Source organism: Barbus barbus, assembly GCF_936440315.1.
Source record: "Barbus barbus genome assembly, chromosome: 40".
NCBI classification, from domain to species: domain Eukaryota; kingdom Metazoa; phylum Chordata; class Actinopteri; order Cypriniformes; family Cyprinidae; genus Barbus; species Barbus barbus.
Window position 1 is genome coordinate 8,222,371 of NC_136718.1, and position 21,380 is coordinate 8,243,750.

The window sequence follows — 21,380 nt, forward strand, 5'->3', positions numbered from 1 at the left end:
TTTTTATGGCTTCTTCTAATTTTGAAATACATTCATTCAATCAAGCAAGCAAGCCTTCATTGCTGCTGTTAGCAGAAAGGTTAGTAAGTGAATCAGTGTCGGCAAGTTTCTGCAGGGCTTTCAGCAGTCACTTCCTCTACTCCGGCCCCCCTCTCTCCTCTCAGTCTGCCTTGGCTTTAGTCACTCCAGTTGCTGTCCGATTGCTAGGGCAATTGTTTTCCAGTGTCCCTTCTCGCCGCAAAAAAAGCAGGTGTCTGGATCGACTTTTGACAGTCTTGGTCCTCGCCCTCGTTTGCTTTCAATTCTGATTTTTAGTTGATCTGTTTTCCCCTGCAGAGTCACATGCGTAGTGCGGGCTGCCAGGAGCAATTCTTTCTCACTCCTTTCCTTTTTCTTCTTTTCTTTGCCCTCGTGTTGTTTTTCTGCATGGATTGCATGATCTCTGACTGTATCCAGTCTAGCCTTTTCCCATCCGATGCAGCTCTGTTTGATTGCTGTGCTCAGTTCAGGTCTCAGTCCATTTAGAAACCTGCTCCGCATGAATGATTCCCAAATACCAGGTTGATCACCTCTGTCTGGCGGTTCTGTTATTCCGCTGTGTTTGTTGAAGGTCTCATACAGTCGCACATAATAGTCCTGCACAGCCTCATCCTTGCGCTGTATGCAAGAGTCAATCTTCGCAATATCCACCCGGACCAGGAATGCAGTTTTAACATGCTGACACAGAAGCTCCACTGCTCTTCGATACGGTGTGTTGTCAGCATGATTCCATTCCACGTGGGTTCTGGCGGTGTTTGCTGTTGGAAAGTGTTTTCCAACTTTATGCCAGTCCGTTGCACCCAGTTTGAGCATAAGAAGGCGTTTGAGTTCCTGCAAGGTGGGGCTGAATTCTTCACAGAAGATCTGTAACTCATCAGCGAACTTGATTCCGGAGTCTCTGGGGTGAGGGAGATGAGTCATGGCTTCTCTTAAGCCTTTCTCTGACCACGGTTGAAACACCAAGTTTGTTTCATTGGGTCCAGCCACCTGGGCCTCCACCCCATCCTCCGGACCTTCCTCATTTGGATCATCCGATTCAGTCTTTGGTCGTTCAGACCTGGTTCTCATTCCATGTCTTTCATGGGTTATCACAGCTCCTTTTTTGTTTCTGAGTGGCGTGGATGACGATGTGGATGCTGTTGCTGTTTCTTGAGCTTGGGTTCGGTTGAATGGCGATGCTGATGCACTGTGCGATGGCGGTGGTTGGCGGTGTGGCCAGGAGTTGAAGTCGTGATCCACCTTGCACGGCAGTTCTCTAGAAGGATTCAGAGAAGATTTTGGAGCAGTATCACCTCTTCTCTTGTCTTCAAATGGCATTTCATTTGAAGCTCGTTTTTTATCTTCTTCTTCCAAACAGAAACTCATGACCTTTTTGTGTGTAAGAAACTTGGCTTTCTGTTTATTTTTCAGTTTCCCTTCATGTCTTAATTTACTTTCACATTCTTCCAAACTGTCTTTCACTCTGTTTAAAGTTGTCACAGTAAACGTGACTCCAAATCCATGATTTCCAATCCATTCTAGTTCCACATCCATAATTTTCTCCCCATATGCCTTTTTCATTTCTTTATAAATTGTACTGTCCAGGACTTCTAGGTCAACCCTGAATTTGCTACTTCCAGACCCCATACTTTAGTAATAATCCAAGACTTTCTTTTAACCCCTCACGCCGTCATTGCGTGGCTCCGCACTGCCTTGCATGAAGTCTTGTTTGTACCTCCAGTACACTAATGCCCCTCCCACAACCTTGTCCCGCTAACTTGCAGGACTTTCTCACGACCTTGTAAGACCTGTTCCACTATCTTGTGGAATGAGTGGGAGGCTTGGACTTGCTTTCTCAAACCCTTTTATTCAATCCTTTAAATTATTTTTAAAATGAAAATTGGAATTTCAAAATCAGTTTCACTGTTTTGCACGTTTCTTTAATTCAATGAGATCCCTGTGGTGAAGGCCTTCTAATACTCTTTTTTTGGATTAGGGTGATCAGTCACCGACATTTTCAGGTCCAGGCGAATCACACTAGGGATCCCATCTTTGTCTGTATGGTTGTTGTGGAAAAATTCTAAATCAATTAATAATGTGAAACTGAGAATGAAAAACCTGTCAAAGATTTTGTCTATTTTGTTTCATTTCTGCAGAAATGGTACAGAGAAAGCTCTGTCTGTGAGGTTCTCACACCCGCCTTTATACTGATAAAGTTGTCCAAACAGGTTGGCCTTCACACGAAACAGTATCTTTTTGAGATTAGCTGTGGCCTAAAGATTGTTTTTTCCCCTCACTGAAGAACACTTACCCAAGATCTCAGTCAAAGGTCTAACTGCAGTTTGCCACAAGAGATACATCATATGAAAGAATGTTGCGTTCATATAAAAATGAAAAAATAATGAATATACTGAACATTAAACAAGAAAACCTACAAATATACCACCAGAAAGATTAGAACGGTGTCTCAAAGTGTGAATTCCCCATTGAGTTTTCCAAATTGTTGGTGTCTGATTTACAACAATGACTTTCTTGAACAACGATGAATTTACATTATAAAAATAAGGCTTTCCTTTTCATATGACCTCTTAAACTTCTAACTATAAAAGGAAAACTTTTTAAAACAAATAACAAATGTAAATGTAGTGCAAGAAACAGCAGCTGAACTGGTGACTTTGGCTTAAAGAAGTTGGCTTCTCTAGCACCTTGAATATGGAAGCATATGGGTAGCAAAATTCAATTTGAAATGTAATATGCAAAATGGAAATGCAATATGTAAAATGGCAAGGTATTTCTGTATTTAAATTTACATTTCCATACATATGTGCAACATTTAAATTTGCCATTTTCTTATTCTAAATATGCCTGTCAAGATTTTTGGAATATGATATTTTAGTGGGAGTACTCTGTAAACTGTATGATAGTCATTATTTTTAGTTCAGAAAAAAATTAATTAACTGCGCAGCAGACTGCGACTGTGCATTCTGACACCTTTCTATCATGGCCAGCATCAAGTTTTTCAGCAATTTGAGCTGTAGTGGCTCTTCTGTTTGATTGGACCAGATAGTCTAGCTTTTACTCTCCACATTCAGCAGTGAGCCTGGGGCGCCCATGACCTTGACACCGTTTCACCGGTTATTCTTCCTTGCACCACTTCGGGTAAATACCACTGCGGACCAGGAACATCGGAGATAGATCACTATTTGCCTCTTCTCAAAGTCACTCAGATCTTTTTGCTTGCCCGTTTTCTTCTTTTTTGTCGTTAACCCTAAAAAGGGCAAGACCATAAAGAGAAATCAGAAAATTTATTTATTGCTATTTTCTATCTCTTTAGGGCACACATAATACAATTTCATGATTTATTTTTTTAAAACATGACTTTTATTTTTCATTTTCATGTTTGTATCCCCCAGGATACATCACCCCTTTAAATTAACTGAAAAATAATGCTTATTTGGCAAAGCGTATTAAAACATTTTAGCCAAATTTTTAGAACATTTATGCTCTCATAATTTAAACATTCTTTGTAAAATTCTGTTGAACAATAAGTATATTTATGAAAATAGCCTGTAAACTGTATCATATTTAATATACAAATTTCTAGAGCCTATTACAGGCCAAATCTTTACTGAAAAACACAATCTTGTTGTACACAATCTACTTCATGCCTTCTTTCTTCTGATTGATAGTTTATACTTTGTCTTTTTTTTTTTTTAATTATTAATCTTTTTATCATATTTGCAAATGTCTTGACTCCACAGCCAACAGAGCAATTTTGTCTTCACTGTTCCAATACTTATGGATGGCACTGTATGTATGTATGTATGGTGGCCGAAAGAACTCAACGCGCTGCAACTTCAGAAAACACATGCAAATAGAAAAAGCACCAGCAAATTAAGAAAACATCTTCATCAGTTTGACAGCACATGTGCTGCTTGCAACACAACCAAATACAAAACGTGCTGCAAATCCTCACATCACAAACAAAGAAACGCGCTACAAAAACAGAAACGTGCTGCAAATACAACACAAACAAATACAGAAATGTGAAAGTAGCACAGACCACAATAATATTACCTCAACAAAATGAAAATTAACCATGTTTTTTTTTATATATATATTTGGTGCATCGATTAACATTTTGTAACCACAATTGTACAAATACCATGGTTAAACTATGGTTACTGTAGTAATTCCATGGTTAATTTGTGCATGGTTACCACGGTTTATATAGTAACCATTTTTTGTTTTTATTTATTTTTAATATAATAAATGTATTTATTTATTTATTTTAATACATCGACTATGGTCAATTTTTGTAAGGGGAGTTGTACCAGTTGTGCCAGCTTACATAACCTTTCACAGTTGTTACTGTGTATTTCTTCAGCTTATTTAGGCTAATAATATCCAAAAGCAAAGAAGCTAAGGAATCATGTTTGTCTGTTCCCTTAAACATGGTCTGTGCCCATTTACATGCATATATATTTTTTTTTTTTGAGTATCATATTTCATACACACACTGTCATTTTATTGTCATCTCAGTATACCTGTTGCCATACTGATTGTGCATATGTTCTTATGAGTACTTTAGCTTCTGCTTAATGGGACTTGTAGATCTACTTGCTTTACACTTAAGAGTTTGTTTAGCCAAAATATCCACGTTCTCATTTCCCTCCACACCAAATGAGCAGAAACCCAAATGAAATGTGTAGATATACCTGCCCACAACTTTTATAGGCCTATTGTACTTCATACGGAATATATCATTGATAATATCCATCCTAAATGATGACTTGCCAGATCTTATACTTTCAAGTGATGCGTAGCTATCGGATTCAATGACAGTTTTATTTATTTTCTTCTCCTTTATCCACTGCAGGGCCAATAATATTGCCAGTAATTCTGTTGCATATACTGAAAAATGATTGGTTACTCTAAATTACTCATTAGGATATATACTGCTGCACCTGCATATCCTGTTTCGGGATCTTTGGATAAAAATACTGATAAGGTGTGTTGTTATGACAAGGAGCGGAGTGTCTAAAACCCCTTAGCTGTACTAAATTCAGTGTAAACTATGGCTTCACTGGGTTTTATTGCTTGTATAAAAGGGTTAGCATGCTCTTAGCCCACCCATTAAGAAAAAATTCACAACAAAATCCGACAAAAATGTAGAATAATTTACAATGGCTCAACCAATGATAATCAATGTTTTATAAATACTATTATAGTTTTTTTTGTATTAAGAAATATATTATTTTCATATTTCATTTTAATTTAAGTTTTAATAATTTAGTTATGTGCTTTTGTCCTTTTCATTAGTTTCTTATTTACTTGCCAACATTTCTAAGTTTTGTTTTTAGTTTTTCATCTAATTTATTTCAGCTTTATTTCAATTAACAAATAGTTTTTAATAGTTGTTGTTTTAATTTTAATTATAAAAACACACCCAATTCCAATTGAACTATTATTTTGCTACACAATATTTATTATTCAGGAAAAAGGTGAAATATTCAGGATATCTGAATGTACCCATTTTCAACAGTACCTGTAATAGTATTACCAGCATATGCAGGTAAATCTCACTTTTATAAAAGTAAATCTCATCAAAGTACTATTAGTTGAGCCACTGGCACAGCTGACCAATTTGCGGGAAATGCTTCCTATAATAATTTGCTTATTTTATATTATTAATTATTTTATTCATTATCAAGTCACCAGACCTGTATACATTTGCTTGGACATAAAATTAATATTACAAGTTATGCAGAAAATGTACTTTGACTTACAAAAAAATAAAAATTCTAATAATCAATTTCATGTACATCTTTTTACATTTCCTAGATTAAAGGGGCAACACAGCTTACCTAACAAAATCTGCTAAGGGTTAAATAAATGTAAGAAAAAATGTAAAAAATGTGTAATCTTTTATTGGAAAATTTTATTGGCAGGTAGTTCCCTCTACGCTCCCTTTCCTGGACCCACGAGGACACCAGCGTGCATACACGAGGGAGAGACCGGTCTCCCGAGGAGAGGCGCGCTCGGCGTTTAAACGGCGGCGGTGATGAGGCTCTACTCACGTCAGGTGCGCCTCATCACACGCCGCCAGCCCTGGCTGTTTCAGCGCTCCTCTCTCTCTCACACACCCACTCCTGTCGGGAGCCTGGTGAAGGGCGGCGAATATGGGACGGGGTGGTGATGATGGACAGGGGGGAGGCAGCCGACTCGTCACAATATGGATCAAACTACTTTTTATAAAAATAACCCATCAATTTCAGTTGAAACCTATTTATAAAAAATAATTAAAAATGGAACAAAAAGTCTGAGATAAATAACCAAGAAAAAAAAAACCTTGGTAAAAACTGTAAAGGATCACTACAGTGAATCAATACGCTGATATTAAGCAGCACTGAGAGCTCTAGCAGCTTCCTCACTTAAGTTACCCAAGTTATAGAGAAGACTCAATGCCTGAAACACCTCTTGATTCTGGTGCTTCCCATCTCTGCAGATCTCCAGCAACCAGCTCAAGCATTCCTGCAGGTGAGTGTCATTGATGCGCGGATCGAAATACTGAAGTTGCTGCCCGCAGAGTCTGTAGGAGGCGTAGAGAAGGAAACGCACGCTTTTCTCCAGCACGGCTACACAGTCCGGCCCCGACACACGCTGGATAATCATGTCCTGTCGAACGCTACGCAGACGGTCAAACACAAAACTGTAGACCTGTGGGTCGTAAAATGGCCATCATATTACAGATAAAGGAATGACAAAATGCCATTTTCATACCTCCGTCCACGGCTGAAAAGTAGAAGAAGCTGCAATGTCATCTACTAAGTAACACACAGTCTTTAAAAGCACAGATGGTGGTCGAAGGTCGCTGGCTCTCGTGGAGTCTTTCCCCGCGGCAGGTCTCGAATACTCTTTGACCGCACGTGAGACATCAGCACATGGCAAACGATCCCCACCATCTCAAACCTGTGCAGTCGATTCTGCTGGCATAATTCATAGGCAGGACACATAGTTATACAGGTGCCATGGGGCACCGAGTCTTCAGCTTTCTGATCCACCACACGTTTCCTATTCGCTCGACCCTGCTCCTTATGCCTGTGTCCTCGGCCCCTCCTCGACTGATGCCACCTGAACATGAGACAAGACAGAAGACATAAATAAATGTATAATGTATGACAAACTGACAGCAGCTGCTAATGATTGCTGCAGGCGATTCAGAATTATCTGACACCCAATAATTATTAGACCATATTGCTGAATATATAGAATAGAAAATAAAAAAAATATTCTGTTTATTAAAATAGAAAACTTTGATATATGTGACCCTGGGGCACAAAACCAGTCAAGTAGCAACAGCCAACAATACACTGTAAATATATTCCTACCATAAATATATCAAAACTTCATTTTCGATTAGTAATATGCATTACTAAGAACTTCATTTGGACAACTTTAAAGGCGATTTTATTTATATTTTTTCAATATTTTGATTTTTTTGGCACCCTCAGATTCCAGATTTTCAAATAGTTGTATTTCGGCCAAATATTGTACTAACAAACCATACATCAATGGAAAACTTATTTATTCAGCTTTCAGATTATGCATAAATCTCAATTAAAAAAAAATTTACACTTATGACTGGTTTTGTGGTCCAGGGTCACATTAGTTTCAAGTATTGCAGAAAGGTCTGGAAGATGTTCACTGCGGCCTTTTTGAATATTTTTTTATCTTTACTGAGATAAATGTATCTCGTTTATGATTGAAAACGGATTATTTCTAAACTACATGTCATGCAATTATAACAATCTGACATATGCATGCTGTAACCTGCTAGTTGCCTGTTCTGCTTTATATATAAATAAAAACAAGTTTTTGGGAGACTCACCTGATGCTCATGGCTGTTTTGTTTATTGGTCTTTTCACTTGCCATAAAGACAGCTCCGATTGGTCGCCGGGTTTCATGCAATTGTACGTCATATCCGACTACGTATTTATTTGTTATGAAAACCAAACCAAATCTTAGAATCTACTTTCTTATCCTTGTGGGAAATTTTTTTTTACACAAAGGTTTCTTAAGAAAATAAATCTGTAAGAGTAGGTATTATGTGAAAAATGAAAAATTTTAAAATCAAATCACTACAAAAAAAAAAAAAAAAAAAAAAAAAAAAAAAAAAAAACTATTTGAAGAAATATGATGAGACCTTTCTTGTACCATGATTGATAACCGTTTTGCTCTGCAGCAATGTATGAAATAAATACCTACAATTAATTGATTATTAACATGCGTTATTTATTTAATTGTAAACAGATGTGATAATGTATCACAGCGTGGAGGGACAGAAGAGAGTCTGGGCTGTGCTCGATCCGATCTCTTCTTCCTCCAACGACTGCTCGATTAAAACGGTCTCTCTGCTTACAAGTGAGGACACCTCCAGAAGGTCAGAAAAAGTCCTAAAATGAAAATAAATCCAAAGACAGAATCAGTTTAAATAAAGAATGGCACAGAGAAAATCTCAAGGTCTGTAAGGTGCGAGTCTTTCTTGTATGGAGACTGAAGCAGTCCTACCTTGTCACCTGTTGGCTGATTTCATTAGCTGTATCGTCGATCTCTCCAAGACACTGTTTTGAATCCTCACAATCAGTGGGAATATCCTTAGTGTAATGTTGCAAGACACGCTCACTCTGATTCAGAGATTCAACAGCTTTGTCTGTGCAAGAGAAATATTATTCAATAAACTGGGTTAGAATCACTATAAAATCACACATCATCAATTGAATTGACAAAACATTTTCAGATAGAAAGTACATCAAATTATAAAATAGTATCGACTACAAAGTTTTTTTTCCTTCAGGTCAAGCAAATCTCACCTAAAAACTGGTCGGCGTCCTCTCCAATGTCCACGTTCTTCACGGGAAGACTGTGTCGTGTGGCATCAATGGCAGTGGCAAATGACTTGTAGTCCTCTGCAAATGTGTTTACTGAAGCAGCAACAGGACCTAAAGCCTCGATCTGCATAAAAGAGGAGGGACTCAAATGTGAGATGCGTCAACATGGAGATTTAAGCAACAGTGTTAAATGTGTGAAGATGACCTGTAAGTCCAGTAAACTGTTCAGCCGTTTCTGCTTTTCCATCAGCAGATACTGTCGTTTCTTGCGATTAACTTGAGCGGATAACTGCTGCTCTTTCTCCATCACAGCCAGAATATTCCTCTCAGCCTCCTCTCTAAATTTTCGGGTATTATGCTCAATCTAGACAGAGAAACAAAAACCTTATCAAACGAGGGCTTTAAATACATATTTCAAACACTAAATATAACATTAAGACAAACAAAGCCATAAAACATGTACATGTAAAATATTTACGCATACAAATATTTTGGATTAATGTTCATAATTTGCATATCACACATGCATTAGTAGCCATTTCTTTTTGTTTGGTGTTGCTAGCTCTCTTTATTTCAATACAGGGGAGATATGGAACGCATTTTTAAATTTTTATTAGTTCATGTTTTAGTCATTTTTTTATTCGTTTTTTAATACACTTCCATATAGCTTTTATTAATTTTATTTCAGTTATGTTTGTACATCATCAAGTTAAACAGTTAAAATGAGAAATGTTGCCTTGGCAACTAGCTGAAAGTATTTTACATTTTATTTTAGGTAATGTTTGTTATTTCAGGTAATGCTTTTTTTATGCTTTTAATTTTAGTTTCTATTTTTATTTGTTAACTATAATAACGCTGGATGCAAAAATCACTGATTTTGCTGGATTTTTGTAAAAAAAAATTTTTTTTTTATAAATATCTGACAATGTTGGGACACAATTGTGAATCCTTATATTTTACTATCTCTAATAGTAGTTAAAAAGACAAATTTTTAAATAGTTTTTCTTAAGATATTATAAAATATAAATAGAATTAGTAATAAAAAAAAGAATAAGTTAATTTAATTTATAACCTTAATTTTTACATAATTGATCTAAATCAAGTATTGAGGTCTGAGGATAGGTATCATCAGGAGGAGTACTAAAGTCATGTCACCATAATTTTGATAAATAAAAAATAAAATGGTATATTTATGTGAGGCACATTCTAGTAACCATCTTTGATTCAATTTAAAGAGAAACAGTTGCCATTTAAAAAAACAAAAACAAATCAAAGGTAAATTTGTGAGGCACTTTCAGTAGATTATATTAACTTGACCTCAGACCTTAGCAGTGAGGAAGGCCAAAATAAATGTCTCCATCGCTATGTCCCTTTCCTCATTATCAGCATCCACTGAGTTTGGCTGTGCAATTTTATCTGGAAAACACAATCAACATATTAAGCAAACAGGTCTGGTGAAAGAAAAAACTAAATTAAATAAATTATATTACTCTAGACTTTACCACACCGTTAATGACAGAGACATCAAAATCTGGACGAATGCAGTGACCATCCAAAACAGTCGACTGAAAGACATTTCCTCCCACATTTGAGGATTCCAGAATGCTAGCGACCACTGCGGGAAAACATTACATGCTCAATATCACATTCACCAGTTATCCTGTACGGACATTAACTTATCTAGTAAAACAAAGCTTATTCTGCAACCTAGATCCAATGAATGCAAAGTGAATATTTCATTTGACACATCTATAATCTAGCCAAACACTCACAGGTAGAGTCACTGTCTGCCAGACAGCTCATTGTACGTCTCGACAGTACGCCTTCCCTTGGCTTTCGTGAGATGCTTAATCTGGGAGAGGACGGTCTGGGTGGCATCAGCACTGATTGCTGCTGTACACTGCCCTACAGAACACACCAGCCCGCATATTAATATGAAATGATACAGAGAAATGAGACACAGCAGCACATATGTTGAAGGATAACATTACTATGGAGACATAACATACAGTTTCTTCCCATTATGTTACCTTTGAATGAGCCTTTGTTTCAGTTTGCATGTATCGAGGCTTCACAATCGTGCCCGATGCTAAAAAGCAATAAGATCAGAAGAAATTGTCAGGATGAGTTATGACACTGAATAAACGGTGGGTGCTCTTACCTTTGGTTTTCCTCCTTGCACCGCTGTTATTTCCGCCGCTGGCTTCATTTTCAGTGGATAAACTAAAAAAAGAGAGGCTGTCTGAATCTCTGCATCCAAGAAACTGATTAATAAGAGTGAATTCATACAGAAAACGACAACCAGATACGGTTTTGTGATGTATACATGAAACTCATCTAGATATCACAAAACAGTATCTGGTTGAACTCATTAAGTTTAATTTGGACTTTGATACAGAGACAGTTCATGACTTTTCGTTGTTATTAGACCAAACGCCATTTTCTGCATACATTACTTTCATTTTATTCGGGTTTAATTTTTAAATCAAGTTGGTTTATTCACTGCCATTTTCGAACTATGTCGCCTGGATCACGGTGAGAAAATACTTTTAACATGTAAACCGTATAAAAACAAGTGAGCCAGATTGATGTTTACATTATTCAAGCACCAAGCTAACATTATATAATGAACTTAATAAAACAACTGAAGACTAAAATACCAAATCTTACTTTTTGGGGTCACTTGAAGCGATCTTCTCTACTTTACGTATATTTAACGGTTTTTTGGATGCCATTATGTTACACAAACCAAAACCAACGCGAGAACTGTTGTTATGATTTTTTTCTCAACGCGCGTTTTATTGGTTTTCTTCCTTTGTGTTTGAAGCGCTAAGGTGAGCTGCGCTCAGCGCCACCTGTTGGACTGGAGTGCAATTGAACGAAATAAAGTAACCCCACCTGCGAATATTTTCACAATTTTCCTGTAAATTGCAAAATGATGCAAAGTTTTTTTTCATTGTAATTAATTATTATAGTGAGAGTAAGTGAACTGAATTCCTGTGTTAAAGACAATTTATAATAAAAAGCCGTATTTTAGTTGTAGCTTTAATATATAAGACTCATATATTCATATGCTCTTAGTAAAATGTTACTTGACATATGTATGACAGATGAATTATACAATAAAAAAAAAAAACTTTTTTATTGAATGTATTTAAAATGTTTTCTCCTGTCAGTCAGTGTCCGCCCTCTTCTAAGTAAGCGGTCAGTGAAGAACTCCCAGGCATGTAAACACCGCTCCGTCTCTTTATTTGCAGATGAAAATGATTTAAGCAGCACCATGAAGGGCTGATCGTATGTAGTTTAGAGGTCTGTAACTCGGGTAAGTGCAGATATCCACGCGTTTCAGATCACAGTCTGTGTTTTATATGTGTTTGTTCATCCCTTTGGAGTTGAAATGTTAGGATTAAGTTAGCCATAGTTAGCAAGAAAAGTTAGCACAAACTCTGCGTCTGGCAACTTTTTAGTGCTGCTTACCAGATATTTGACGGATTCGAGAGATCAATTTATTTAATTATGGTAAAATTTCTTATAATTTGTGAAAGCTCTGCTGATTCAGCACAATGTTATTATTAGCACGTAGCAAGCTAGGAGACGCTCCCACTTTTTCTGGATGTTTTCAAAAGTTTCTCCATGAGCAAATAATGAATGCTGATGCATATAGTTTGGTTTTGGTAATTATTGGGAGAGAAGTTCAAATATGAACCTGAAATGTGCTGTATGTTCAGTGTTTATGTACCAAATACTTCTGGCATCTGCTTTTACTCAGATTTCTTCCATTGAAATGACAGCAATCCAATGCTGTTGTGTGGCTCTTTTCACCAAACCCCTCAATAAATAATACATATGTATGTGACAGATCAGTTTCACAGCTCAATGAAAGTTCGTGAGAGGTTTGAAGTTTCAGTGTTTCCATTACTGACTCAGTCTGTAGGCTTGTTTGATGCTTTTGCTAGTCTGTAGCTTTACAGGATTTTAAAGGATCTGCCCATAACTAATGTCATGATTTGAACGCATATTATTGTATTCAGGAATGCTTCTCAAGGTCGTGGTGGGATCATGTATCTTTTGTGCTCTTCAGGATTGGAGAAAAGCTGGAATGGCCTCTAAACTATTCGACAGACTTCGCCGTACGCTGTTCAAAGAAGGGGAGCTTCCTTCAGAGACGGGCGGTCAGGGAGCAGATGACTTTCCAGAAAGTTCTGAGCTTGAGGATGACACAGACTGCGTGTCGGCCAGACTCGGAGGAACCCTGTGCTTCGAGGGTGATGGGGTCCTGGACTCGGAGGATGCAGGAGACGCGTCGGGGCCAGACAGCGACTCTGACTTTTTTGGAGAGTCCATAGATAATGCATGTAGCAGCACAGGTAGTCATCAATAACACACGTGTTTTACAAAGCTGAAATTGTTAAGTATATTTTGCATAAAAGAATTTATATAATGGGTGAATTGAAGTCCAGGATACATATACAGAAGCTGTTAAAAATTCAGTCATTTACTCAATCTTGTGTTGCTTTAAAACATACAATATTGTTCAAAAGTTTGGGGTTAGTCATTTATGCTTTCCAAGACTACATTTATATGTTTAAAATACAGTAAAAACATTAAAATTGTGAAATATTATTACAATTTAAAATAACCGTTTTTTTATGTTAATATATTTGAAAATGTAATTTATTTCTGTGAAGTAAAGCTGAATTTTCAGCATCATTACTCCAGTCTTCAGTGTCTCATAATATTTCAGAAATCATTCTAATATACTGATGTGCTGCTCAAGAAAGATATATTTAGGGCCCAAGCCAGTAAGGCGCAGGGCCCTATTGTTCTTCTAAGGATTATTATTATTTTTTTTTTTTTTTTTTTTTTTTTTTTTTTTTTATTTCAATCATCCGGGCACTTTTGGGGGCCTTAACGTGCCCGAAAACTCTCGAAAATTGGCACGCACATTGGAACCTGCGGCCATTAGGACGCCGCTGAGGCTGGGACCCGGGCGTGGCACAGGGGCTCTACGGCGCCCCCTGGAAAATTGTCAGAAAACTTGATGTATAGCTCACACATACTTGCACGTATTCATATGAAACTCGGTACACATATAGAACTCATTGAGCTGAACAACTTTCACGCAGCATGTCTTAGGCTCCGCCCAACAGGAAGTCGGCTATTCAGGGCTGTTTAAAAAGCGCATGCTCTGGAATTTGATATACTCCTCTGAGGATTTCCATACGATTGCCACCAAACTCGGTGAACATGATCTCAGGACATTGGGGACGCTAAATTGCGAAGATATTTTTGATATGTCGAACGGTTTGCCCGTGGCGAGGCGATGAAGTTATGGCGAAAAATGAGACCCAGGAAATGCCTAATAACGTCCACACACATTGTATGATGTAGATCAAACTTCAGTGATTTGTTCGTTGTATGATGCCGATCGGATAGATGTGACTATTATGACTGAAAGTTATAGCGCCACCAACTGGCTGCAGGAAGTGTGTCGTTTTCAAAATGCTTTGAATTCAGCATCTTATTTTTACTCGATTTGCTTCAAACTTCACCAGAATAATGTCAAAACACGGCCGATGTAAAACTGTGAAGGGAATATTGATATCTAAAATTATGTTGCCATGGCAACGTGTCAAAGTTGAAAATTCGTTTCTGGTGATTTTGAGGCAGATAACATGTTTAGAATGTCATGAAACTCAACACACATATGAGTATTAATGATAGTTAGACACTGGAAAAAGCTCATAAACGGGCGTGGAAGAGGCACTCTATAGCGCCACCTTTTGTCAAAAATGAGGGGGTTAGTTTTAGCTACAGACCCCAAACTCGGTACATAAATTGTTCTAATTAATCCGGACAACTTTCTAATTTACAGTCATTAGCTACGACCAACAGGAAGTCGGCTATATTTATTTTAATGTGGGTTTTTTTTAAAAACGGGCTGTAAACAAATTAATACTCCTCCAAGCAGAAACACGGAAATCACACCAAACATTTTTTATCATGATGCCAAAATACTGAAGATGCTAAATTGCGGACGGATTTAGGATATCTTGAACGATGATTTAATGGCAATTTATTAAAGTTACAGTAAAAAAGATCATTTTTTTTTTTTTTTAATCTTTTAAGAGCAGCTTCCAAACACTTCATAAAAAATTACATACACAGAACAATACAGTCTGAGGATATGTGATTAATTTCATGAATTTACAATACACTATGCAGAGGAGAAAATTTGAAAACTATCAGAGAGTTAGACTTAGACTGCTTCTGAGTGAGAGATCCCTGTCAGCCTGCAGCTGAGTGAGGGGTGGGGGTGGGGTGGGGTGTGAGTGACTGTGTGAGTGACTGTGTGGATTGAGGCAGTGGGTGAGAGAGAGAAAGAGAGAGAGAGGGTCTGTTTTTTAAAATCTTTAAAAAATGCTTATAAATCATTAAAGATTTTGATAACACTTTATAATAAGGTCTCAATTCTTAACATTAGGAAATGCATTAATTAACGTGAACTAACAATGAAAAATATATTTTTTACAGCATGTTAATTCTTCATTGATAGTATGAACTTACAATGAACTAACAATGAACAAAATATTTTTAATATTAGAAAAATAGTCATGTTCAAAAGATAAAACTTTAAAATGTAATAATATATTAACACATTTTGGAATTGATTTTGATCAACATTAAATGGTATATATTTATTAATGATGTTAACTAACAACAGTTAAATAATGTTGTTTTTTAACATTGGTTAATTCACAAATAACATTAAATATTAACAATATATTTTTTACTTTATTCATTTGTGTTAGAAAAAATTATTCATGTTAGTTAATGGAAAAATAAATCATTAAAAAATGCTTATAAATCATTAAAACCTTTGGTAACTATAATAATTTCTCATTTGTTAGCATTAGTAAATGCATTAACTAACATCAACTACCAATGAAAAATATATTTTCACAGAATTTAAAGTTTTATATGTTGTTCTGTGTGTGTGTGTTTCACAGAGTTGATGGTTTGGATTAACCCTTTAATTGCCGTATCCCTTAAAATCAAACTGCCAGAGGGTTACTGTGATGCTTGTGCTCGCTGGGCACCGTTTTATCGATGCCACCGGGGTGGCGTATGCTGACGGCTTGGGCCCGTCATCGCTGCTCGCAGCTATATTATTATTATTATTATCATAAATATTTAAATGTCATTCTGCTTAATATTTTTGTGGACTTTTTTTTCAGGATTCTTTGATAAATAGAAAGTAAAGCAAAAACAGTATTTATTTAAAATATAAATTTTCTGTAACATCTTTACTCTTTTGATGAGTTTAATGCTTCCCTGCTGAATAAAACTATTGATTTTTATTTAATCTTACTGACCCCAAACTTTTAGTTTTACAGTAGTGTGTGCTATTATTATTGTTCGGAGTCCAAATAAACAAAACAACAACATAAAATTAGTCCATTTGACTTCTACTGCATATAGCAAATGCTCTGAACTCATATGATCAAGAATAGACTAGATTCAAATTTGGGTCAGACTTCACTGAAAATGATCTGAACACTTGCGAATCACATTCTTTATTCTGTGTATTCAAACTGATGTGTCACCAAACAAACTGGAAAGCAGTGGTTTTTGGTGTCAATGATGTAAAATCTGTCAGCTGTGGTCATTATGAACTGCCATTGTATGGAAAAGAGCTTTTGTAACAAGCTCTTCCTTTAAGCTTGAACCCGTTTAATATGGTTCTTGTGAATTTACAATAATCTGTTTGTAGGCAGATTTCACTTCTTCTTTTTTAGTTCACTTTTAGTTCACTTGGTGCTTCACAGTTAATTTTGTCTTTGGTTTATAGAAACCAGCCCAATAGGTCCTTCCCCAAAAACCTCAAACATGATCACCAGACAACTACAAGAAAACCTGCGGAGCTCAAAAACTCGTTGCATTCCTGAAAAACTCATTTTTGAGGTGACTGACGCCAGTGTTGTGCATGAGACAAATTCCAAATATGTGGTAAGTACACCAGCTGTGAACCATTTCAGTCAAGTTTCAAGAACCATTTTTCAGTCTGTCAAATTTTTTTTAATGTCACCAAAGCAGTTTTTATACCAACATTCATCACCAAGCATTTTAAATTTGGGAAAAAGACAAATTAGACTGTTCACACCAAAGAAAAGGAGAATACTTGTAAAAATGTAGTTTAAAACACATGCACGTTCTTAGAAATGTACAGAAATGTACTCTTTGTATACATTTTGGTTTGAAAATGTCTCCATAAAAACTGTTGGTCACACAACATAACTTCAATTTGGTGGGCAAATACTTTGTAGTTCTGTCAAACGATTAATCACATCCAAAATAAAAGTTTTTGTTGACATAATATATGTGTGTGTATTGTGTGTATATATATATATATATATATATATATATATATATATATATATATATATATATAAACAGACACATATTCATGTATATATTTAAGACAAAAGTTACGTTTATATATTAAATATATTAGATAGATTATATGAATCTAAATATATACATGTAAATACTTTCAAAATATATGCTGTATGTGTGTGTTTATATACACACATGTACTATGTATACAAAAACTTTTATTTTGGATGTGATTAATTGCAATTAATCATTTGACAGCACTAATATATATATATTTTTTTTATAGAAATAATAAAAAAAAGTGATAAGATTTTTCTTTATTATCATTTGAGGACAGTTGTACCGTATCACCCTGAGAATTTAGGTTTCATACCCCAAAAAAGATCAAAATTAATTTTAATTCAGAAATTTAAAATGTTCTCATCACAAAAAAGTATTCTTTATGTATTTTGTTGTGCTGTCAATCAATTAAAAAAAATTTAAACTATTAAATCTAATTATTTGCACATTTTTCTATAATCACATATTACTTTAATAAATTGATATTGTCATAATGCAAGTCAAAGGATGACAGGAAAAAAAATGGATGGACATTAATTGCCTAAAAAAATGCCTTAGTCTTTTTCTATTTTTTAAATGTCACGTCATTGACGCATTTATCAGCTGCAGGTTTTGTTTTTCTGATTTCACATGAAATCAAATACACTTGTGGTCTTTCTCATCAGCTCTACACAATTCACATCATCCATTCTGGGACGTTTGACAAAACTCCCGCGGTCATCACGCGGCGCTACACTGACTTCGAGCGTCTACACAGCCGCTTGCGCCGCCGCCGCCACGGAGACGAGATGGATGGCGTGTTCTTCCCTCGCAAGAAGCTGCGCAAGAACTTCGCCGCTGAGACCATTGCCAAGCGCAGCCGGGCGTTCGAGCAGTACCTGACCCACCTTCACTCCCTTCCTGAACTACGGAGCACACCTACGTTTCTTGAGTTCTTCTACCTGGGTGATCTGCGCGCGGGCCAGATGCTGATGCGAGTGGGCCGGTACCAAGACGCCCTGGGTTCTCTTCTCAATGCTCTGCGACTCCAGGAGAAGTTAGGATGCCATCAGCTCCTGCAGTTCAACCAGCTCCAGAGGGTTCATTGGTTCTTCACGCTCTCCGCCTTGGTCACCTGCTTTCAAGAACTAGAACAGCTCAGTGAGGCTCAGGAACACTGCGACCGAGCCCTGCAGGACCTAGCGCCTTCCCAGGAGGCTTTGCAGCAGCACCAGTTGCACCCTCTGCTTATCCCACTCCTCCAATCCAACGTCAGGCTGTCCTGGAAGATCTCGAAGGACAAGAGGCGCTGGGAAGCTCTTCTGCAGGACATCCAGGAGCAGGGGATTGATATCGGGAGTCAGCCCAACCTAAAGGAGTGTCTAATTAAAGAGAGCATCGAGGACAGTGAGGTCAGGGCTAAGAGCAAAAGTGAAGATGTCTCGTAAGCATTCAGGATTTTTTTTATTTTTTTTTATACGAGTATTAGAAGTTATGAGGGATGATTCTAATAGCAATATGTATGATAGTTTACTAAGGAAACCTGTGGCATTAATACTAACTTATATAATGCACAACATGCAAAATACACTTACATTTCATGGGCACATTTCAGTAGCATTTATTATAGATTTATTCTTTATTTGGCAACTCTTTACTATATGATTCAACTTGTTAACATTACTTAAAGGAATAGTTGACCAAAAATGAAAATGTGCTTAAAATTTACTCACCCTCAGGCCATTCAAGATGTAGATGAGTTTGTTTCTTCATCAGAACAGATTTGGAGAAATGTAGCATTATATCACTTGCTCACCAATGGATCCTCTGCAGTGAATGGGTGCCGTCAGAATGAGAGTCAAAACAGCTGATAAAAACCATCACAATAATCCACAAGAAAACCACATGACTCAAATCCGTCAGATAATGTTGTGTGAAGTGAAAACCAGCTTAATGTAAAAAAAGTGAAGACATTTTTAACATTAAGCTCTCGATTCTGGTCAAAATACTCTATGCTTCCTCTAGTGACATCCCCTGTTGTCCTCTCACATCAAAATCCACCAACATATTACAGTATTTTGGACTGTTTTTACTTATAAATGGTGCTTGATCTCTGCATATTTCTCTCCTGATTCAGATGAGATGAGACGACTTTTTCACTGAAGAAAGTAATATTATGAAACTCGTATTTTAGCCGGTTTGACGTTAAAACATCTTAGTGACGGACTGGTTTAATATAAACGACTCTTTTCTCTTTGCAAGTTATTAATTGATGGACTGGAGTCGTGTGGATTACTTATGAATTATTGCAATGTTTTTATCAGCTGTTTGGACCCATTCACTGATTAAAAAATATAACATTTCTCCAAATCTTGGGTGGCCTAATGGTGAATAAATGTTCAGCAAATTTTCATTTTTGGGTAAACTATTGCTCTAATTCATTTGGCATTATAAACTAATAATACTTTTGCAGAATTCAATAATTTAGATGGAGTTTAATTTCTATACTAAATATGAGTTTAAATTAACAGTAAAGTTAAATTAATATTAGTTAATAATAAAGTCAACAGTAAATCATTTATAAATTAATATTCACATGCATGTTTATATATATATTAGTGCTGTCAAATGATTAATCGCATCCAAAATAAGTTTTTGTTTGCATATTATATGTGTGTGCTGTGTATATTTATTATGTATATGTAAATACAAACACATGCATGTATATATTTAAGAAAAATTTTATGTTTATATATTAAATATTTATATATAATATGAAATATAAGAATATAAATGTATATGCATGTAAATGTTTCCAAAATATATGCAGTATGTGAGTGTGTATATACAAAATAAATATGCACAGTACACACACACACTTATGTAAACAAAAACTTTTATTTTGTATGCGATTAATCGCGATTAATTGTTTGACAGCACTAAATGTATATAAATATTATTATTATTATTATTTATTGTAGTTCTGTTGCTTTAACTGGTGTTAACGAATTGAACTTGTAAATTATTACCATTTATACTACGGGGCCGTTGAATGCTTGAATCTGATTGGCTGACGAACGTTCTGAGGTGTGCAATTATTTTCAGGGAAACGCACGGCGAACGTAGTTCCAGGCAGCTTTCTTGACCGCATTACAGTTCCATATCACTTCGCATCGTTGTCGGTGCTGCCCTGACGATTTTATCAGTTAGCCTAGTGTAGCAACTTAAAGGCTACACATGACATTTCTCACTAGCGAGGTAATAACAGCGCTGCATCTTAAAGCAGACTTACAGTTTAGAGACGGTGCTTCAGAACACTGTTGAGGGACACACAGAGGTAGCCTAATTCATACAAGCTCTCTCTCTCTCTCTCTCTCTCTCTCTCTCTCTCTCTCTCTCTCTATCTCTCTCTCTGTTTCTCTTTCTCTGTCTCTCTCGCTCTCTTTCTAATAACTTAATTATTAACTGCATTAGTCTGCTATCAACGGCTCAAGCCTCCATTGCCAGCTTTAAAATGACGTTTTGGAACTAGCAAAAGAGTCGTTGGATGAGATGCGGAAGAAATAATCCTACTCACAATAGCGATTTAAGTAGAAACACCGGACGAATCCCTTGAAATATATAATCTGATCGATGTCTTGAGGTGTGGCAACCGTAGTATAAGCGGAATAATTGACTCCGGACCGTTGAATTATTAGAAAAATAATGCACACCCGAGGTGTAACGGACCTCGGGTGTGCATTATTTTTCTAATAATTCAACGGCCCGTCGTCAATTATTCCTTACTTATTTTTGTATCTTATAATATCCTCACCTGGGAACCGTGTTTTGGTGTGACACACAGAACTTTTGAAAGACTTCATTCCTTATTTTCAGCTGTCATGAGTTGTTTTGTGTCTTATATTTAGTAGCCTTGAGCTACACAAACTATCAGCCTTCATTTGAGCACCTCTAGCACACATTATTTAGAGTGGACTTTGGAAAGAATTAAACGAGGCTGTCTACTCTAAATTCTGCTGTTTACATTAAGCTGC

The 21,380-nt window shown here is 36.4% G+C and overlaps 2 protein-coding genes across 3 annotated transcripts; one reads left to right on the plus strand and one right to left on the minus strand.

The window, feature by feature from the left end:
* Positions 1-5,932: 5,932 nt before the first annotated feature.
* LOC306859782 (HAUS augmin-like complex subunit 8) lies at positions 5,933-11,757 on the minus strand. Its single transcript, XM_079401038.1, has 11 exons — positions 11,581-11,757; positions 11,072-11,133; positions 10,941-10,999; positions 10,683-10,815; positions 10,418-10,525; positions 10,235-10,326; positions 9,116-9,274; positions 8,893-9,034; positions 8,591-8,732; positions 6,251-8,475; positions 5,933-5,979 (listed from the first exon to the last, which is right to left on the minus strand). The coding sequence occupies exons 1-10, from the start codon at positions 11,643-11,645 to the stop codon at positions 8,346-8,348; spliced, it is 1,092 nt and encodes a 363-aa protein (XP_079257164.1). The 5' UTR covers positions 11,646-11,757; the 3' UTR covers positions 5,933-5,979; positions 6,251-8,345.
* Positions 11,758-12,118: 361 nt separating this feature from the next.
* LOC306859360 (sorting nexin-21-like) lies at positions 12,119-19,698 on the plus strand. Of its 2 annotated transcripts, none has more exons than XM_079400376.1 (4): positions 12,119-12,232; positions 12,992-13,277; positions 16,763-16,920; positions 18,033-19,698. In XM_079400376.1, the coding sequence occupies exons 2-4, from the start codon at positions 13,010-13,012 to the stop codon at positions 18,792-18,794; spliced, it is 1,188 nt and encodes a 395-aa protein (XP_079256502.1). In that variant the 5' UTR covers positions 12,119-12,232; positions 12,992-13,009; the 3' UTR covers positions 18,795-19,698. The 2 variants fall into 2 exon arrangements, with proteins under 2 accessions (XP_079256502.1, XP_079256503.1); XM_079400377.1 differs by having other exon boundaries at positions 12,119-12,219.
* Positions 19,699-21,380: the final 1,682 nt, after the last annotated feature.

Excerpts from the sequence above, each read along its gene's own strand:
- LOC306859782 (XM_079401038.1), bottom strand. The coding sequence starts at position 11,645 with ATGGCATCCAAAAAACCGTTAAATATACGTAAAGTAGAGAAGATCGCT. Across the intron at positions 10,526-10,682 it reads GGCAGACAGTGACTCTACCT|TGGTCGCTAGCATTCTGGAA; the intron begins GTGAGTGTTTGG and ends GTTTTCCCGCAG. Across the intron at positions 10,327-10,417 it reads TGATGTCTCTGTCATTAACG|ATAAAATTGCACAGCCAAAC; the intron begins GTGTGGTAAAGT and ends TGTGTTTTCCAG.
- LOC306859360 (XM_079400376.1), top strand. The coding sequence starts at position 13,010 with ATGGCCTCTAAACTATTCGACAGACTTCGCCGTACGCTGTTCAAAGAA. Across the intron at positions 13,278-16,762 it reads TAATGCATGTAGCAGCACAG|AAACCAGCCCAATAGGTCCT; the intron begins GTAGTCATCAAT and ends TTTGGTTTATAG. Across the intron at positions 16,921-18,032 it reads AGACAAATTCCAAATATGTG|CTCTACACAATTCACATCAT; the intron begins GTAAGTACACCA and ends CTTTCTCATCAG.